A 14,246-nucleotide genomic window follows, 5' to 3' on the forward strand; every position below is an offset into this window, starting at 1 on the left:
ACCGAACCAAGCCGATATCGATGTTGGCTTCGTTACGATATCGATAGCAATATCATCATACTGGTATCGACACCATCATTACAGAAAACCAACTGACTACCTGTCGGTGAGTTAGTTTCGCCCTGCCCAGCGGCGGGCTTGTCCAGCACTTCTACACATCGCTCTTCCACCTTGTCGCCAGCATGGCTAGGCGGATGCCCTATGGCGAGCTACGACTTCCAGGTTAGAGGTGACAAAGCAGCACTTCAGAGTACTCTTCACGCTTGGCCTCTCGCGGCGCACTCTGAAGTGTCCGCGAATAATCAGCTGCCACGCGCGGACTGGTTGTCGCAGCCGGTGAAACAGTAATATAATAAACATATGTGAATGGCATTGTCTCACGTACCAGAGAAAAATAACAAATCGTACAATGATTACCATGAGTTGACATCCTTTATGGATCTTATATGAAATAAAATAAGATTTTGTTATCAAATAGTTAATAAATTCGCGGCATACAAATTTATTCAAAAGTTTTTAATCCGGGCCACCATAGGATGAATTTCACGGGGGTCTAGAAATGTGGAAGTCCTTCCACTGAAAACGCATTTGTCAAGCGGTGATCGCCCTGCCATCACACTGGCGTGATGGTTAATTGCACTTCCGGTCCTTGGGCGCTCCTTGTCACGCACAACAGAACTTGAAAGGTACATTTTAAGTACATAAGAAATCATGCTGGATTTACCATGAGTAGACATTATTTTTGGTCGATATTATTGTGTCGCTATACGGTTAATAAATTTGTAGCACTTAATTTCGTGCAAACGTTTTAATTTGCTGCCATAAGATGACCTTGAATCAGTGTTAATGCAAATTATGAGTGCCCTTTAAGGTTTTTTCCTCGCTGTCCCAACAACCTTGTGACCTTGTCCCTGTTGGTTCTCTACCAGTTGAGTGGAAAGTCAGGAAGGTAATTTCCCTTCATTAATCAGGTAATAAGCATCCCCCACTTAACTACCGGTCGATTTCACTTACAAGCATCCCCTGTAAGATTTTAAAACATATGCTTTTCTCGTCTGTAACTTTCTTGAATCAAACTGGCTTTACATTCGCGCGCAACACGGCTTCAGAAAGATATACTCTTGGGAAACTCAACTAGTATCATTCACGCGTAAATTGACTGTCATTCTTGATCGTTCTTACTTGGTGGATAACATATTTTTAGATTTTTCAAAAGCACTTGACAAGGTATGCCATAAACTCCTACTAAATAAACTTCATCTTCTAAACATAGATAGCAAGTTACTGATGTGGCTTGAGTCTTCTCTAACTAACCCCTCTCCGCAATTTTCTATTAATAATACTGACTCAAAGGCATTCACTCTGGTGTACCGCAAGGTTCTGTACTTGGCCCGCTTATCTATCTCATATGCATTAATGATTTGCCATCCTACGTTTGCTGACGACTGTTTTTTTTTCCCAGAAAATGCCAGCTGTGAACGATGTAATTGTCTTACAGAATGACTTTACCGCTGTTTCAAGCAGGTGCAAGACATGATGTATGGAAATGGAAATAAACATTAACAAGTGCAAATTTATGCATATATCACAAAACAATCAAGCGGAACACATTTACCTTCTTAACAACGTTCTCATAGACACCTTGACTAGGTACAGATACCTTGGTGTACATATAAGCAGCAACATTACCTGGGCTACTCCCTGCGCTTACGTTGTAATCAGCGCTAACAGAATTTTCTTCACCGTAATTTTTTGCTTTCCCCATCTGCCTTAAAACTGGTACGCTATAAAACACTAACGCGTCCAAAGTTGGAATACGACGTGTGTGTTTGGGATCCCAGTAATGAACACCTTATACATTCTCTTGAAATGGTCCACAAATAGGCAGTCTAATTCCTGTCTAATTATAACAGAATTGCAAGCATAAATGCCTTGAAATTAAGTTTGAACTTACCTTCTCTCGCATCACGTCGCAAACGACTTCGCTCCTGTCTTTTTCATGAAATCTTTCATAACGCTGAATTACACAACTAACTGCTTCTGTCGCCGGAATACGTATCTCGAAGATTAGATCATGCTAGCTAGGCCGGAATGCCTTTCCTCAGAACTAATTCCTTTTTCACTTTCATTTATTCGACGCACATCTCACGAGTGGATTCACCTTCCCGAGAGAGTTACTAGAAATCTAAACCATGGTCTTTTTAAAAATGCCCTGGCTAATATTGCTTAGAAAGAACCCATTTTGTACCTGCTATACGTTAATGTTAGCCATGTTAATGCAGCTTTACTTCCTTATGTTTTATTCTTTATTAGTTAAAGCTAATGTTGCATAGAGAGAACCCACGTTTGTACCCTGCTACTTTTAGAATAACCAAGTTATTCCTGCTTCATTCGTTATGTTTCGCATACTGCTTTTATACATATTTTTTCACGTATTTCTTGTTTTCCACTTTTCTCACGTATTCCGCCCCTGAGGATATATCAAATAAATAAATCAAATAAACGCGATCTCTCTCGCTTCATGCTCGCCAGAAGATGAGTTCCCTTGAAATTGCTACGGAGGTATCGGTGGGCTAGTTGCTTCCGTCCTTTTTGTTGTAGAGGCAGCGCACCTTCACTGCATCTATGAACAATAAAATAGACGAACGCAGCGCTTATTTTTTCCTCTTTCAATGTTTGCGTTACATATGTATACATGTGCGCATCATCTACAAAACCATTGAACAGCGATTTGTATGCGGAACAGCATTGGGAAGGCACCTTCAATAGGCATAAGAACTATATAGTACTAGACATTCCATGAGTTACCATCACTTCTGCTCCTAAATGAAATAAGAAAATTTCATCGCACAGGTAACAGATTTGTAGCACATACGTTTACGACAAAATTTTAATCATTGCCAATATGAAATGAAATGGGTGCATAGTTGTGGTATACTTTCCAACTGAATCGAAATTATCAAGACGTGATCCGCTTCGTATCATGCATCATGCAACGGCCCCTATCATGTGTATTAGCGCTGAACACGTACCGTTTGAAAACATAGGAAATCGTCCATTACTTACCAGGAGTTGACATCATTGCTAGCCCATAAAAGGAATATAATTTTGTCATCAGTCAATAATTTTGTAGCACATATGTTTATACCAAACATTTAATCAGCATCACAATATAGTCAATTTCAAATAGATTTAGGGTGTTGCTGGCACATTATAACACTCTTTCAGAGCCAAAGAACACAACGACAAGCAAGGGACACGACAGCGCTGCAGTGTGTTTCGTTTTCCTTCTGTCCTTTGTGCTGTTAAAGACTTCACATAGATCAGGAGTAAGCGGCAGCCTTTGCATAAAAACTACCAAGCTGCAATGTCCTTTGCTTCATGCTCTCCTTAAAAGCTTCCTTCAACTATTCTTTTATGTATAGCAGCACTAAGAAAGTGTCCTAAATTTTAACAACAATAGAAATAATGCCAGGCTTACCACGAGTTGACATTTTTTCTGGTCCTGAAGTAGAAGAAAATATTATTTTGTTATCCAACAGCTGCTAAATTTGCAGCGCACAGGTTTTCACCAACATTTTAATTATGCCACTGTAGAATGAGTTTCCCGCCGACGAACAAATGTAGTAGCTTTGCCACGGCAAACGTATTTATCAAGCGACGATTTCCGCCGCATTACGCTCGCGCACTGGTAAGTTACGTGGAACTGCCCTCATTATGGCGCAAAAGCTGTAGGAACTTCAAAAGTTGCCCGATTTGGCTACATTGCGCCAGTGTAGTTAATTGTAAATGTTCACAATGGACAAAACTACTGTTTGGGAACTTCGGTGCTTTTAAAGCAATGTTCTGATAAAAACTGCCGATACCCAAACCCCCGACTGTTATGACAAAATAAAACTTCGGTGTACTACGCCTCGTGCGCAATCATCAATACTTTTGTAACAAAGCATATTTCCTTGAGGAGGGCGACGCATCCTGAAGAATATTGATGATTGAGCCCACATTTAGGTTGGGAGGAGGAGGAAACAAAGCGAGAGTGCAGGGATGTTAACCACAAATGCGTCTAGGAAGGAAGGAAAAAGTGGAGAAGGAAAGGTAGGGAGGTTAACCAGTTGAGCGTAACCGGTTTGCTACCCTACACATGGGAGAGGGATGGGAGAGATTAAAGATGGGGAAGGGGGAGAGGGAGAGAGAGCACATAGCACAGCACACACACATCGTCCGTTGGAGTCCATCAATCTGGCGTGGTACGCGACATCACTCTCACAGCCGCTTGTCCAATCCTGTCTCTTTCAAAAACCGAAGTAGTCCCTTTGTCGCCTTCACCTGCGATATCTTCTGTCGGCGGCATGTGAAAATCGTGTCGAGGGACAATGGTCTACTGCCAAGGCGCGCTAGAACAGATGCTAGGGACTGTCGCTGAACATTATATTCAGGACAGTCGCACAGAACATGTTCCAGCGTCTCCTCACAAAGACAGGCATTACAGAGAGCGTTGTAGGCCATTCCAATGCGGAAGGAGTAAGATTTAGTGAAAGCCACCCCTAGCCATAAGCGATAACGCAGAGTCGCCTCTCTTCGACGGAGTCCAGTTGGCATATAGAGATGCATCAAAGAGGGCAGGTGGTATGGACGGTTGCTCTGGGTGGTCTGGCTGTTTGGTGTGCACCATAGAGATAGCGTGATCTCCTGTGCAAGCACTCGAAGTCTGCTAGCTGCGTCGGATCGTGAAAGCGGTATGGCCTCTTCTTGTGCGTCTTCAAGAGCTGCCCGAGCGGCGTTATCGGCGTCTTCATTTCCACTGACGCCGCAGTGACTTGGCAGCTACTGAAACGTCACGTGGTGTCCTTTCTCCTGTGATGTATGGAGTAGGCATCTAATATCGAATACGAGCTGTTCGAATGGCCCGCGACGCAGAGCTGATAGTACAGATTGTAGGGCTGCCTTTGAATCGCTGAAGATTGACCATTGTCGAGGTGGCTCCCGATTGACGACACGAAGTGCAGCGCGAAGAGCAGCTAGTTCAGCAGATGTCGATGTTGTTGGGTGGTCAGTCCTAAAGCTGATGGTAACAGCTTTTGCTGGGACAACCACAGCACCGGACGAACACTGGATGTTTGTGGAACCATCGGTATAAATGTGTTCCCTGTCCGCGTACCTCTCGTGCAGAAGAAGCAGAGACAGTTGGCTACCCTGCTCTGGGGGACGGGAAAGAAGGAAAGATGAGATAGATAGAGGGAGGGCGGAATAAAGACGTGGTGAGCTCGCGCACGCACGCGGAGGGCCTGAGCATGTCAGGCGTTCACATAGGCTAGTCACCCTCAAGAAAGACAAAAGTGCTTTCACGGCTTTGTGGGCCGACGAGCGATGCAGACGGTGTTCAAGTAGTACCTGCACGGACAGCGGCCGATCGTCCAGTCGTCACAATACTATAAATAATGTTTGTCTTTCCGACCTAAATGGATGACAGTGGCACAATAAATGTTGGATGTTATCTTCGCCACCACAGACATCGCACACAGCACTGTCGGTAATTCTAATCAAAGTAGTGTATGCTTTCGTAAAAGTCACTCCCAAACATAGCCGGTATAAAACCGATGCCTCACGTCGGTGAAGCCTGGGTGGCGGTCGTAGTTGGAGCGAAGGGTTCAGTTCCTGTATTCTGGTCTAATGCAGGCCTAGCTTATCACACTGGGTACGAGCAGCAGCGCTCTTTCCCCAACGCGCTAGCAGCTTTCAGCGCGCATGTTCGTTCCTTATCAAACGCGAAGTCCTGGCTTTCAGCTTGCGTAAAGTACACAGCCTACTGCATGACGAGGTTTACGTTAGAGGCTGCTATTATTTCTGGCACACGGACGTGGTGTCCCGTGGTAGCTTTTCATTCGTTAATTTTGTGGACTTTCCTTTCATCCAATAAAAGGACACGCACAAGACCTAGGTTGCCTCAAATGCTGTTATCGCTCATTGATCGACATCGCCTTACCTCCTTAGGTACCTTATCATCATCTAAATCAATTCGAAGTTAGTCAAATAACCGAACTACGTAATGATATAAAGAAATCCTCCTGACTAGCACAAACAACGCCCCCCTACGTACAATGATCACCGGTCGCGTAATGTACTTCGTAAATTTTTAATTCTTGGGGACATTTAGTTGAGAAAGTTTATATGTATGCTGTCTGCCCCGAATAAACAGTATAGTGGCAATTTAGCACTTGTCCTGTGTCTGCCTTCTTTTGTCCCGCCTAAGGTGCGAGCTTGTTAAAACTACAATGGACCTTAGGCTCACCTTGACTTTGTGGCAGCCCCACTACTGCCAGCTTGAGGCGGAGCATGAGGCTCGCGCAGAGAACGATGCCCTCACAAAAGAGGCACCGTCTCGTTCATTTTTCCTTAGAGCCCATGCCCTACCTCGGAACCCCTGAATAAACGGAAACGGTCTAATCATGCACCGTCTCCGTCTTCACACCTTCGTTGTGTTTGTTGGATCCACGTGGCCGCGAGTTTGCATGTGGTGATTGATTTGTAGTACATTAAAATCAAGTGGTTTATGTTTTACCGGGAATTCATTGCTATAGTATATTTTCTGTTCAGTAGTCGAGGCCACATTGCTCTGCGGGTGGCAAATATGACGACCTTCGGTGTTAACTGGTTGTGACAGTTTTCATTTCTAGGATCAAATGAAATTTATAATTAAACGAATTGTCTGGTTTTGCGCGCCCAAAATCATGATATAATTATATGAGACACGCCGTAGCGGGGAACTCCGGATCAGTTTTGAGCACCTGGAGTTCTTCAACGTGCACGGGATGCACGGCACACGGGAGCGAAAGCATTTTGTCCCCATCGAAATGCGGCCGCCATTCACGGGATGCGATTCCGCGCCCTCGGGCTTAACAGATTGAATGAAACGCCGAGAGGGATGTTCCAGCGGAAGTATGTTGTCATGGGCAACAATACTCAGAATGAGGTGGTTAAGCGTATAAGTGTTACCAGACTTGCGACAGTTCACATCACATTTTGTCTTGCCGAATATCGTCTCCTTGCGAAACGATAACTAAATTTAGGCACATTGCGTTGGGCCAAAGATTTTCCTGATAGCTTATAGTGCAGAATGAGTTTTTTTATGGACCACAAATCAGTGTATTCCAGTCACTGGGAAAAAAACAAAATATATAAAACAAAATATTTTACTGAAAATAACTGCGTGCATTTTTATGTGAGCAACGTAACGTCAAACACCAACAGCAGAATAGGATCACGACGAAGTACGGGTACCCTTTAGATGGCATGATGCTGTGTGTCATACATGACCGTGTGAAGCTCGCATTCACAAATCTTGACGATAAGCATTCAAAGTTACGGCTTTCGTACTGTGTAACACGCTGTTCACATTCGAATCGATAATAGATTCGCTTCTGCGAGGCTTCGAATGGCCCACCTGTTTGTTCTACTTCGAAGGCGCTTGTTACCATGCAGACATTATCAGACCCGAACAAAGTTCGCGCCATGAAGCAATTCCCTGTGCCCGCCTCTATTCAAGACATTTTCAGATTCACTAATCAACTTGTGTAACTAGATCTATCGCTTTGTCCTAAATTTCAGTGACATCACCCGTCCGCTCTCCGATCTTCTGATGAGAACGCACCTTTCCGATAGGGACCACGACAAATCGACGCATTTTCACCACGCATACTTGGACCCGCATGGTCCCATGGAAGTATGCATGGCAGCATGCCCTCTAGCGTCAGCAAGGTCAAGACTGCTTCATAGCGCACGGCAGTCGTCTGTAGTGCCAAGCGCAGTTACTCGATGGCTGAGCCTGAATATCTTTCCCTTGCTTGGTCTTCGCCGAATTTCTGTCGTTATCTTTCTAGTTTTTTTTGTGCCCACAGACCACCACGCTTTCTGCTGAGTTTCACAAATGAAAGACCCTACGGGACCATTACCACGCGGGGCTTTGCGCTTGCAAGGATGCTCGTAATCTCTCATGTACAAACTCGGTCACTTACATGAAGACACGGACCGCTTGTCGAGATTTCTCGTCGATTCGTCTGACTTATGCAACCCTGGCCGACACACGACAACGATGAATTTCTTCCATCTCCGACTTGCTTCGCTTAAGAGAAGACCAGTGCCGTGGACAGTCTCAGTTCCGGCATCTCTGTCGAATCGCGCCGAACGTTTACATCGCCACAATGCGTGTCCCCACACTGCGCATCGATGACTCTGAGGGCCTGCTCGGGGTGCCTGCCACGAGCAGGCAGTTGGCAGATGCGAGCTGTGCCTACGACGGAAAGACCTCTGACGCTGACCGCTGTCTCTCTTCAGCCTATCAACGTCTCTGTGAAGACATCCTTCCGAGTCGGACTCGGTCTGCTCAGCTCTTTTCCTTATTCAGCGAGCACCACGGTACCAATGGGCCACTAATGCATTCGGCCCTCTACTTTATTTACGATGTATAAAGCTTCTCGGACACTGCTTACCGGTCGCGTCTCTTCTTGTCTCACATAATACATGACTTTCTCCGCTCATGCGTCACAACACATTAGTTAACACTGCTTATTAGCAGTGCCCCCCCCCTCCCCCGAACAAATGGGTTCACCACGGCACTGAACTGCACGATAACCTACATGTTTTCGATGTATGTTTCCGACTCCCACGGCAAAGGGGGGGCTGCGTACTTCTTCTTTTGTTGCATCATCATATAATGAACCATACCATGGCACAACTGTTTGCGCACAGTTTTGTCTACTTGTTAGCCGCGAATAGAACCAGCCATGGACACCTTGTTTCCGGCCGCTCTGCTCCCGCCAACAGAGTACGATCAAGATGCAATCGCACGGGGACTGCATCGCGCCTTATCGCCTGCGACTGACTCACGATGTCGCAGGCTTAATAGCAGCTCTTGTACAACGCCGTCACTGATATACATATACATATTGCTTGCCTGGTTCCTTTGTCTTTCTTTATTCTCCATCTCGAAGAGCCATTTCCTCAGTCAAGCTACTAACATGCTACAAGAGTCCCTACCGCTGTTCGCACCAGCTCATCAACGTAACCTATGAGGCTGTCAAGGTCAAACATAAAGGGCCGTCAGATCGTCCGCAGACAGATATTGTTCACGTCTTTCGACTAAAGCTACACATTTACAGCACTTGAGATTTGGCTCAGCTATCAAGATGTTTCAGCTATCAAGCACTATGTTTAAAAAAGACAGAAAGATTTTATTCAAAGATAGGCCGAGGGGTCAGCCTGAGCTAGTGTGCCTTGGTCTGCTACTTTGCACAAGGGGAAGAGGAGAAAGGGAAGAAAAGAGTGGACGAATGATGACAAGTTCGAGGGATGCTGGGTGTACGATCTTGGTGCACTGTTAATGGCACGGGCCTCCATTGACGTTGTGGAAATATTCTAGAACATCCCTCAATGAAGACTGTCGGCATAGAATCCTTCATGGACGCAGCTCAATATGGGCGCTCAGGTAAATTCGCGGTCACGGTGGTCAGCGAGAAGAGCGGCCTTGGTAGGCGCTGTCACTGCCGACGTGGCAGAGCAGGTGGTGGTTTCGCTGGCGATGGAGGATTCTAAAAGGCCGTATATCTACACTGACTCCTGCGCAGCCGTCAGGGCTTTTGCCTCCGGAATGGTTGCGAGACAAGCAGCGGCGCTTCTGAAAAGCCAGTCCAAAATGAATTCTCACCTCTTGCATTACACTACGTGGTTCCTCGCTCACGTGGGCGACGACGTGCTGTCGGGCCACCCAAACCCCAATGAGATTGCTCAGCGCTGTGCGCGAGAACTCATGCGCCGCAACGGTGATGGGGCTTCGTTGGATCCGGAGGAAATCGGCCCCAGCGACCAATTACTAACCTTCCATGAGATCGTCTCCCACTATAAAGAGGAACGTAGGTGCTTCCCGCCTACACACCCACAACTACGTAGATCAAGCGATCACGTTTAGGATGCTTCAGACGAGGTCATATCCCTTGCGAAGCTTCCTAAGCAGGATTAACACAGAAACTGATCCACAATGCCCGGATTGTGGGGAGGAGTTAAGCACTCTAGCTCCTATGCTCTGATAGTGTCCTGCATTACGGGATACGACACTCCCCAGCCAATAGAACTGGGACGAGGCCATATCGAATACCGAACTCAATATCGAGTCCACGGCCGTCTAGAGGTCCCATGGAAGAGCAGAGAGGCTTGGCCTCCTGATTCCGACAGGGAAGCAGCAAGCAGCAAGCCGGGGACCCCAACGGGTCTCCATCGGCTACTCCCTCAGGACCTCAATAAAGTTCGTTGTCTGTCTGTCTGTCTGTCTGTCTGTCTGTCTGTCTGTCTGTCTGTCTGTCTGTCTGTCTGTCTGTCTGTCTGTCTGTCTGTCTGTCTGTCTGTCTGTCTGTCTGTCTGTCTGTCTGTCTGTCTGTCTGTCTGTCTGTCTGTCTGTCTGTCTGTCTGTCTGTCTGTCTGTCTGTCTGTCTGTCTGTCTGTCTGTCTGTCTGTCTGTCTGTCTGTCTGTCTGTCTGTCTGTCTGTCTGTCTGTCTGTCTGTCTGTCTGTCTGTCTGTCTGTCTGTCTGTCTGTCTGTCTGTCTGTCTGTCTGTCCCTCAATGAAGAGTGTTACATATCTTGTCAAGCCACCACTGATGCAATGGAAGGTCCTTAAAATTTGCCGGCGATCAATACGCATCAAAAGGATAAACTGGGGGTGGGGGTACTAAATTCGCACAAAATTCTGTCTGTCTGTCTGTCTGTCTGTCTGTCTGTCTGTCTGTCTGTCTGTCTGTCTGTCTGTCTGTCTGTCTGTCTGTCTGTCTGTCTGTCTGTCTGTCTGTCTGTCTGTCCCTCAATGAAGAGTGTTACATATCTTGTCAAGCCACCACTGATGCAATGGAAGGTCCTTAAAATTTGCCGGCGATCAATACGCATCAAAAGGATAAACTGGGGGTGGGGGTACTAAATTCGCACAAAATTCTGTGTCTGTCTGTCTGTCTGTCTGTCTGTCTGTCTGTCTGTCTGTCTGTCTGTCTGTCTGTCTGTCTGTCTGTCTGTCTGTCCCTCAATGAAGAGTGTTACATATCTTGTCAAGCCACCACTGATGCAATGGAAGGTCCTTAAAATTTGCCGGCGATCAATACGCATCAAAAGGATAAACTGGGGGTGGGGGTACTAAATTCGCACAAAACCAAGCTTCGTAAGTTGTAACAAAATAGTTGCAATAAGCGGCTCAAGTATGGCAAGGGCAGGTACATGGACTTACCAGCCGGCGTTTGAAACTCTGAAATAAACACGCGGGTTCCCTTAGTAGCTTCCTGCTACAAGACGGGCGGATGTCAATCTCTTTCATGAATCTTCCTTCATCTTGCGTGCTTCCGCATAACAGATTTGTCATATTCACTGCCTCTGTGCTTCTAGTTGTCGATTAATTCACCCTCGCTCTGCAATCTGTTCCCTCACTCTGATTCTCTAAGAGCGCTACTAACGAAGAGGATTCAGGTACCCCCAGCCAGTGTCCTCTTCGCTGGTACAGCTTCACCCAATTAAGGGTGGCCGAAATGGACAGTCCACTAGGTGGGCCCTTACAGAATACCCCCTTGTTAGCTCACATAGTAGAGCGACCGCCCCGGAAAGGCTTTGAATCCGGGTTTGAATCCCAGACCTGGCCAAGTGTTTTTAAAACTGCGAAGCTTCCTTTCTCAGAAACCTGTTTTGGCTTCCCTTATAGCTTCGTCCTAGAAGACAGGTGGATGTCAATTTTTTTCCTTTCATGCGCGTACAGTTCAGTAGACGCTTCAGCGTGCTTTTAATCCTCTCTTTATTGTTAGTTTTGGCCTCTTCCTTGCTGAGAGCACCGGCGGTGGCGCGTGGATGGAGAGGCTTTAAGCACCACTCGGTTTGTCAGCTTGTTTGACAGTTCACTTGTGCAGGGGAGCGGTGGGGAGTGGGGGGGGGGGGCGACTCTGGAGGGCAGCGAAGGCCATTCCACGTCTAAATTTGCCGGTTACGAAGAATTACCGCCTCGTGCTCTTGTTGCATGTGGGTGAATCGAATTCGTTTTATATTTCTGCCTGATGGACAACAGCACACGTGACAGGAGAGAAGGTTCGCCTAGAAGATCCTCTCGATGGGACATTCTACGAGGCCTTCGGTGTCTGTGTCGTGAACGGCGCGTTGGAGCTTCTCTATCCGTAGAAAGTTCTTGAGCCATCTTCCGAAGAGTGCTGATTTCATTTTTAATCTTCGGGTATAGCACTGATGTTGATACGGATGTAACCAACTGTATCTTGTTATCTTAAAACTGAAGAAGCATCCAATAGCTTATTACGACAGCAATTATATGGACACTCCAAGCGCATTTCCACCACCGCCATCGCTGTGAGGTTCCGTATGAAGTCCAATGGCGCGAACATCGTCTCCGCGTGCCATGCGCTGTATGTGCGAGTGAAGGCGTGCGAAGGGAGCCGACGATAACGGCTCAATCTCGCACGCACGAAAGAGAAGAAAGCGGGCAGGAAGCGCGCCGTCCCCCGTCGTGCGCGGGGCACTCACGTTGCGAGGCGCCGTAGGGAGTGGAGAGAGGAGGCGGTGACGTTCTACTCCGGCTGTAACGGCACATGTGGTGCTTGCGCGCGGCCGCCCGGCCGTATCTTGAGAGCGATCTGCGTTGGGCGCAGTCTAGGTGCGTCGGCGGCTCGTAGCTTTGCGCGTGCCGTGTGATCTCGGCACTCTTCGTTGAAGCGATTGCCACTTCGCTCGCTGCTGCTGCCGCGTTTCCTCGCCCGATTGTTTAGACAGCAAGTTTCCGCGGTCATTGAGCTAGATGTGCTCATGTTCCCTTGTTAGCGCGTGACACCATGCTTGTTAATTTAGTGTGCCTAAGTTTACAAGTTTATCCGACCTATCGAACTGCTATCCTTCATATCGCTGCCACTAATTTGATATCGCAATCAATGCTTCGCCTTTCGGGCCAAACTGCGACATTTTGGTACTGTTTATAATTAAACAGTTTGTAATGATTAACTCACGTTTAATTATTGCACTTAGTGTAAATATGTCAATATGTTTTGACATATTCGAAAAGATCATTTCCCATTGTTTGCAGCGCGCTGTCTCTTGCGTGAGCCTTCTTTTCGCGTTTAAAAGAAAACCTGTGAAATTGAAAAGAAAAGCCGACTCGGTGCCCCGCTTGCACTCCGCAGCAGTGTTGCTCTCAAATACGCGGGGAACGAAATAATTTCGCCGTGTAATAGATGATTTCGACCATAATTCTGGCATGCTTAATTTCTTTGAGATGGCTCCTACATTTATGCCAACGCTGAGATTGGCCTTACACCATAGATCAATAAGTTGCGCTGCGATTATCGATACCTTGGCTTTGGCAGTACGCCTACCGCTTTCACAGATGGTTGTGTGCTCAGACGCAAGACTCGCCGATAGAAGAAATTTCAGGGCCATGCCAAGATAATATTATTGAGGTTTTACGTGCCAAAACCACGATTTTATTATGAGGCGCGCCTTAGCGGGGGGACTCCGGACTAAATTGGACCACCAGGGGTTCTTTAAAGTGCACCTAAATCTAAGTATAGGGGTGTTTTCGCATTTCGCCCCCACTGAAATGCGGCTGCCGTGGCTGCGATTCCATCCCGCGTCCTCGTGCTTGGCAGCCCAACGCCATAGCTACTAAGCAACCACAGCGGGTGCCATACCAAGATAAACACTCTGTCAAAGCAGTGCCATCGCTGCCTTCCTCATCCAACGCCTTTAGTCCTTTTGCATATTGTCTGCGATCAACACTGCGGCAGCACGCAATCTGTTGGCGAAAAGGCGGAAGTGTCGGCTTTTTTTAATGTTTTGCACGCTTTCGTTAAACAGGAAAAAAAGAGCCACGCGAGAGATAGCGCGCTGCAAAGAATTAAAATTGATGTTTTAGAATGCATTACTAGACCTTACTGCTGACATTATTGCTTTAAGAGGAAGCTTTAGCTCGGGTGCTCCTATCTAAATACACGTAAAAGGAGAATTCGTTTTTCTCGGCAACCACTGCACCAAATTTGACGTGGCTTGTTGCATTTAAAAGGAAACCACAAAATCTAGGGACTGTTAGTTTCAACTTTTTTATTTAGTTTGTCAATGTTTTATTAAAAATTGGCGAAATTCTAAAATTTTCAGAAAACGAAACTATCACGTTTACAACTCTGTAACTCAGCAATGAAAAATAATAACCCAATTCTGTGAATTGCATCTAAT

At 46.5% G+C, this 14,246-nt stretch overlaps 1 protein-coding gene across 23 annotated transcripts in view; it reads right to left on the reverse strand.

Moving 5' to 3' along the window:
- The window catches only part of LOC135909931 (rho family-interacting cell polarization regulator 1-like), a 50,542-nt gene that overhangs the window by 15,804 nt on the left and 20,492 nt on the right, over nucleotides 1-14,246 (reverse strand). For all 23 annotated transcript variants that reach the window (XM_070532240.1, XM_070532234.1, XM_070532267.1 and 20 more), the window contains 2 exons: nucleotides 3,482-3,505; nucleotides 3,067-3,084 (listed from right to left, as the gene is read on the reverse strand). In XM_070532240.1, the coding sequence (XP_070388341.1) occupies nucleotides 3,067-3,084; nucleotides 3,482-3,505 (42 nt within the window). The remainder of the gene's footprint in view (nucleotides 1-3,066; nucleotides 3,085-3,481; nucleotides 3,506-14,246) is intronic.

The sequence above is a fragment of the Dermacentor albipictus genome, chromosome 1 (assembly GCF_038994185.2).
Source record: "Dermacentor albipictus isolate Rhodes 1998 colony chromosome 1, USDA_Dalb.pri_finalv2, whole genome shotgun sequence".
Taxonomy (NCBI): Eukaryota; Metazoa; Arthropoda; class Arachnida; order Ixodida; family Ixodidae; genus Dermacentor; species Dermacentor albipictus.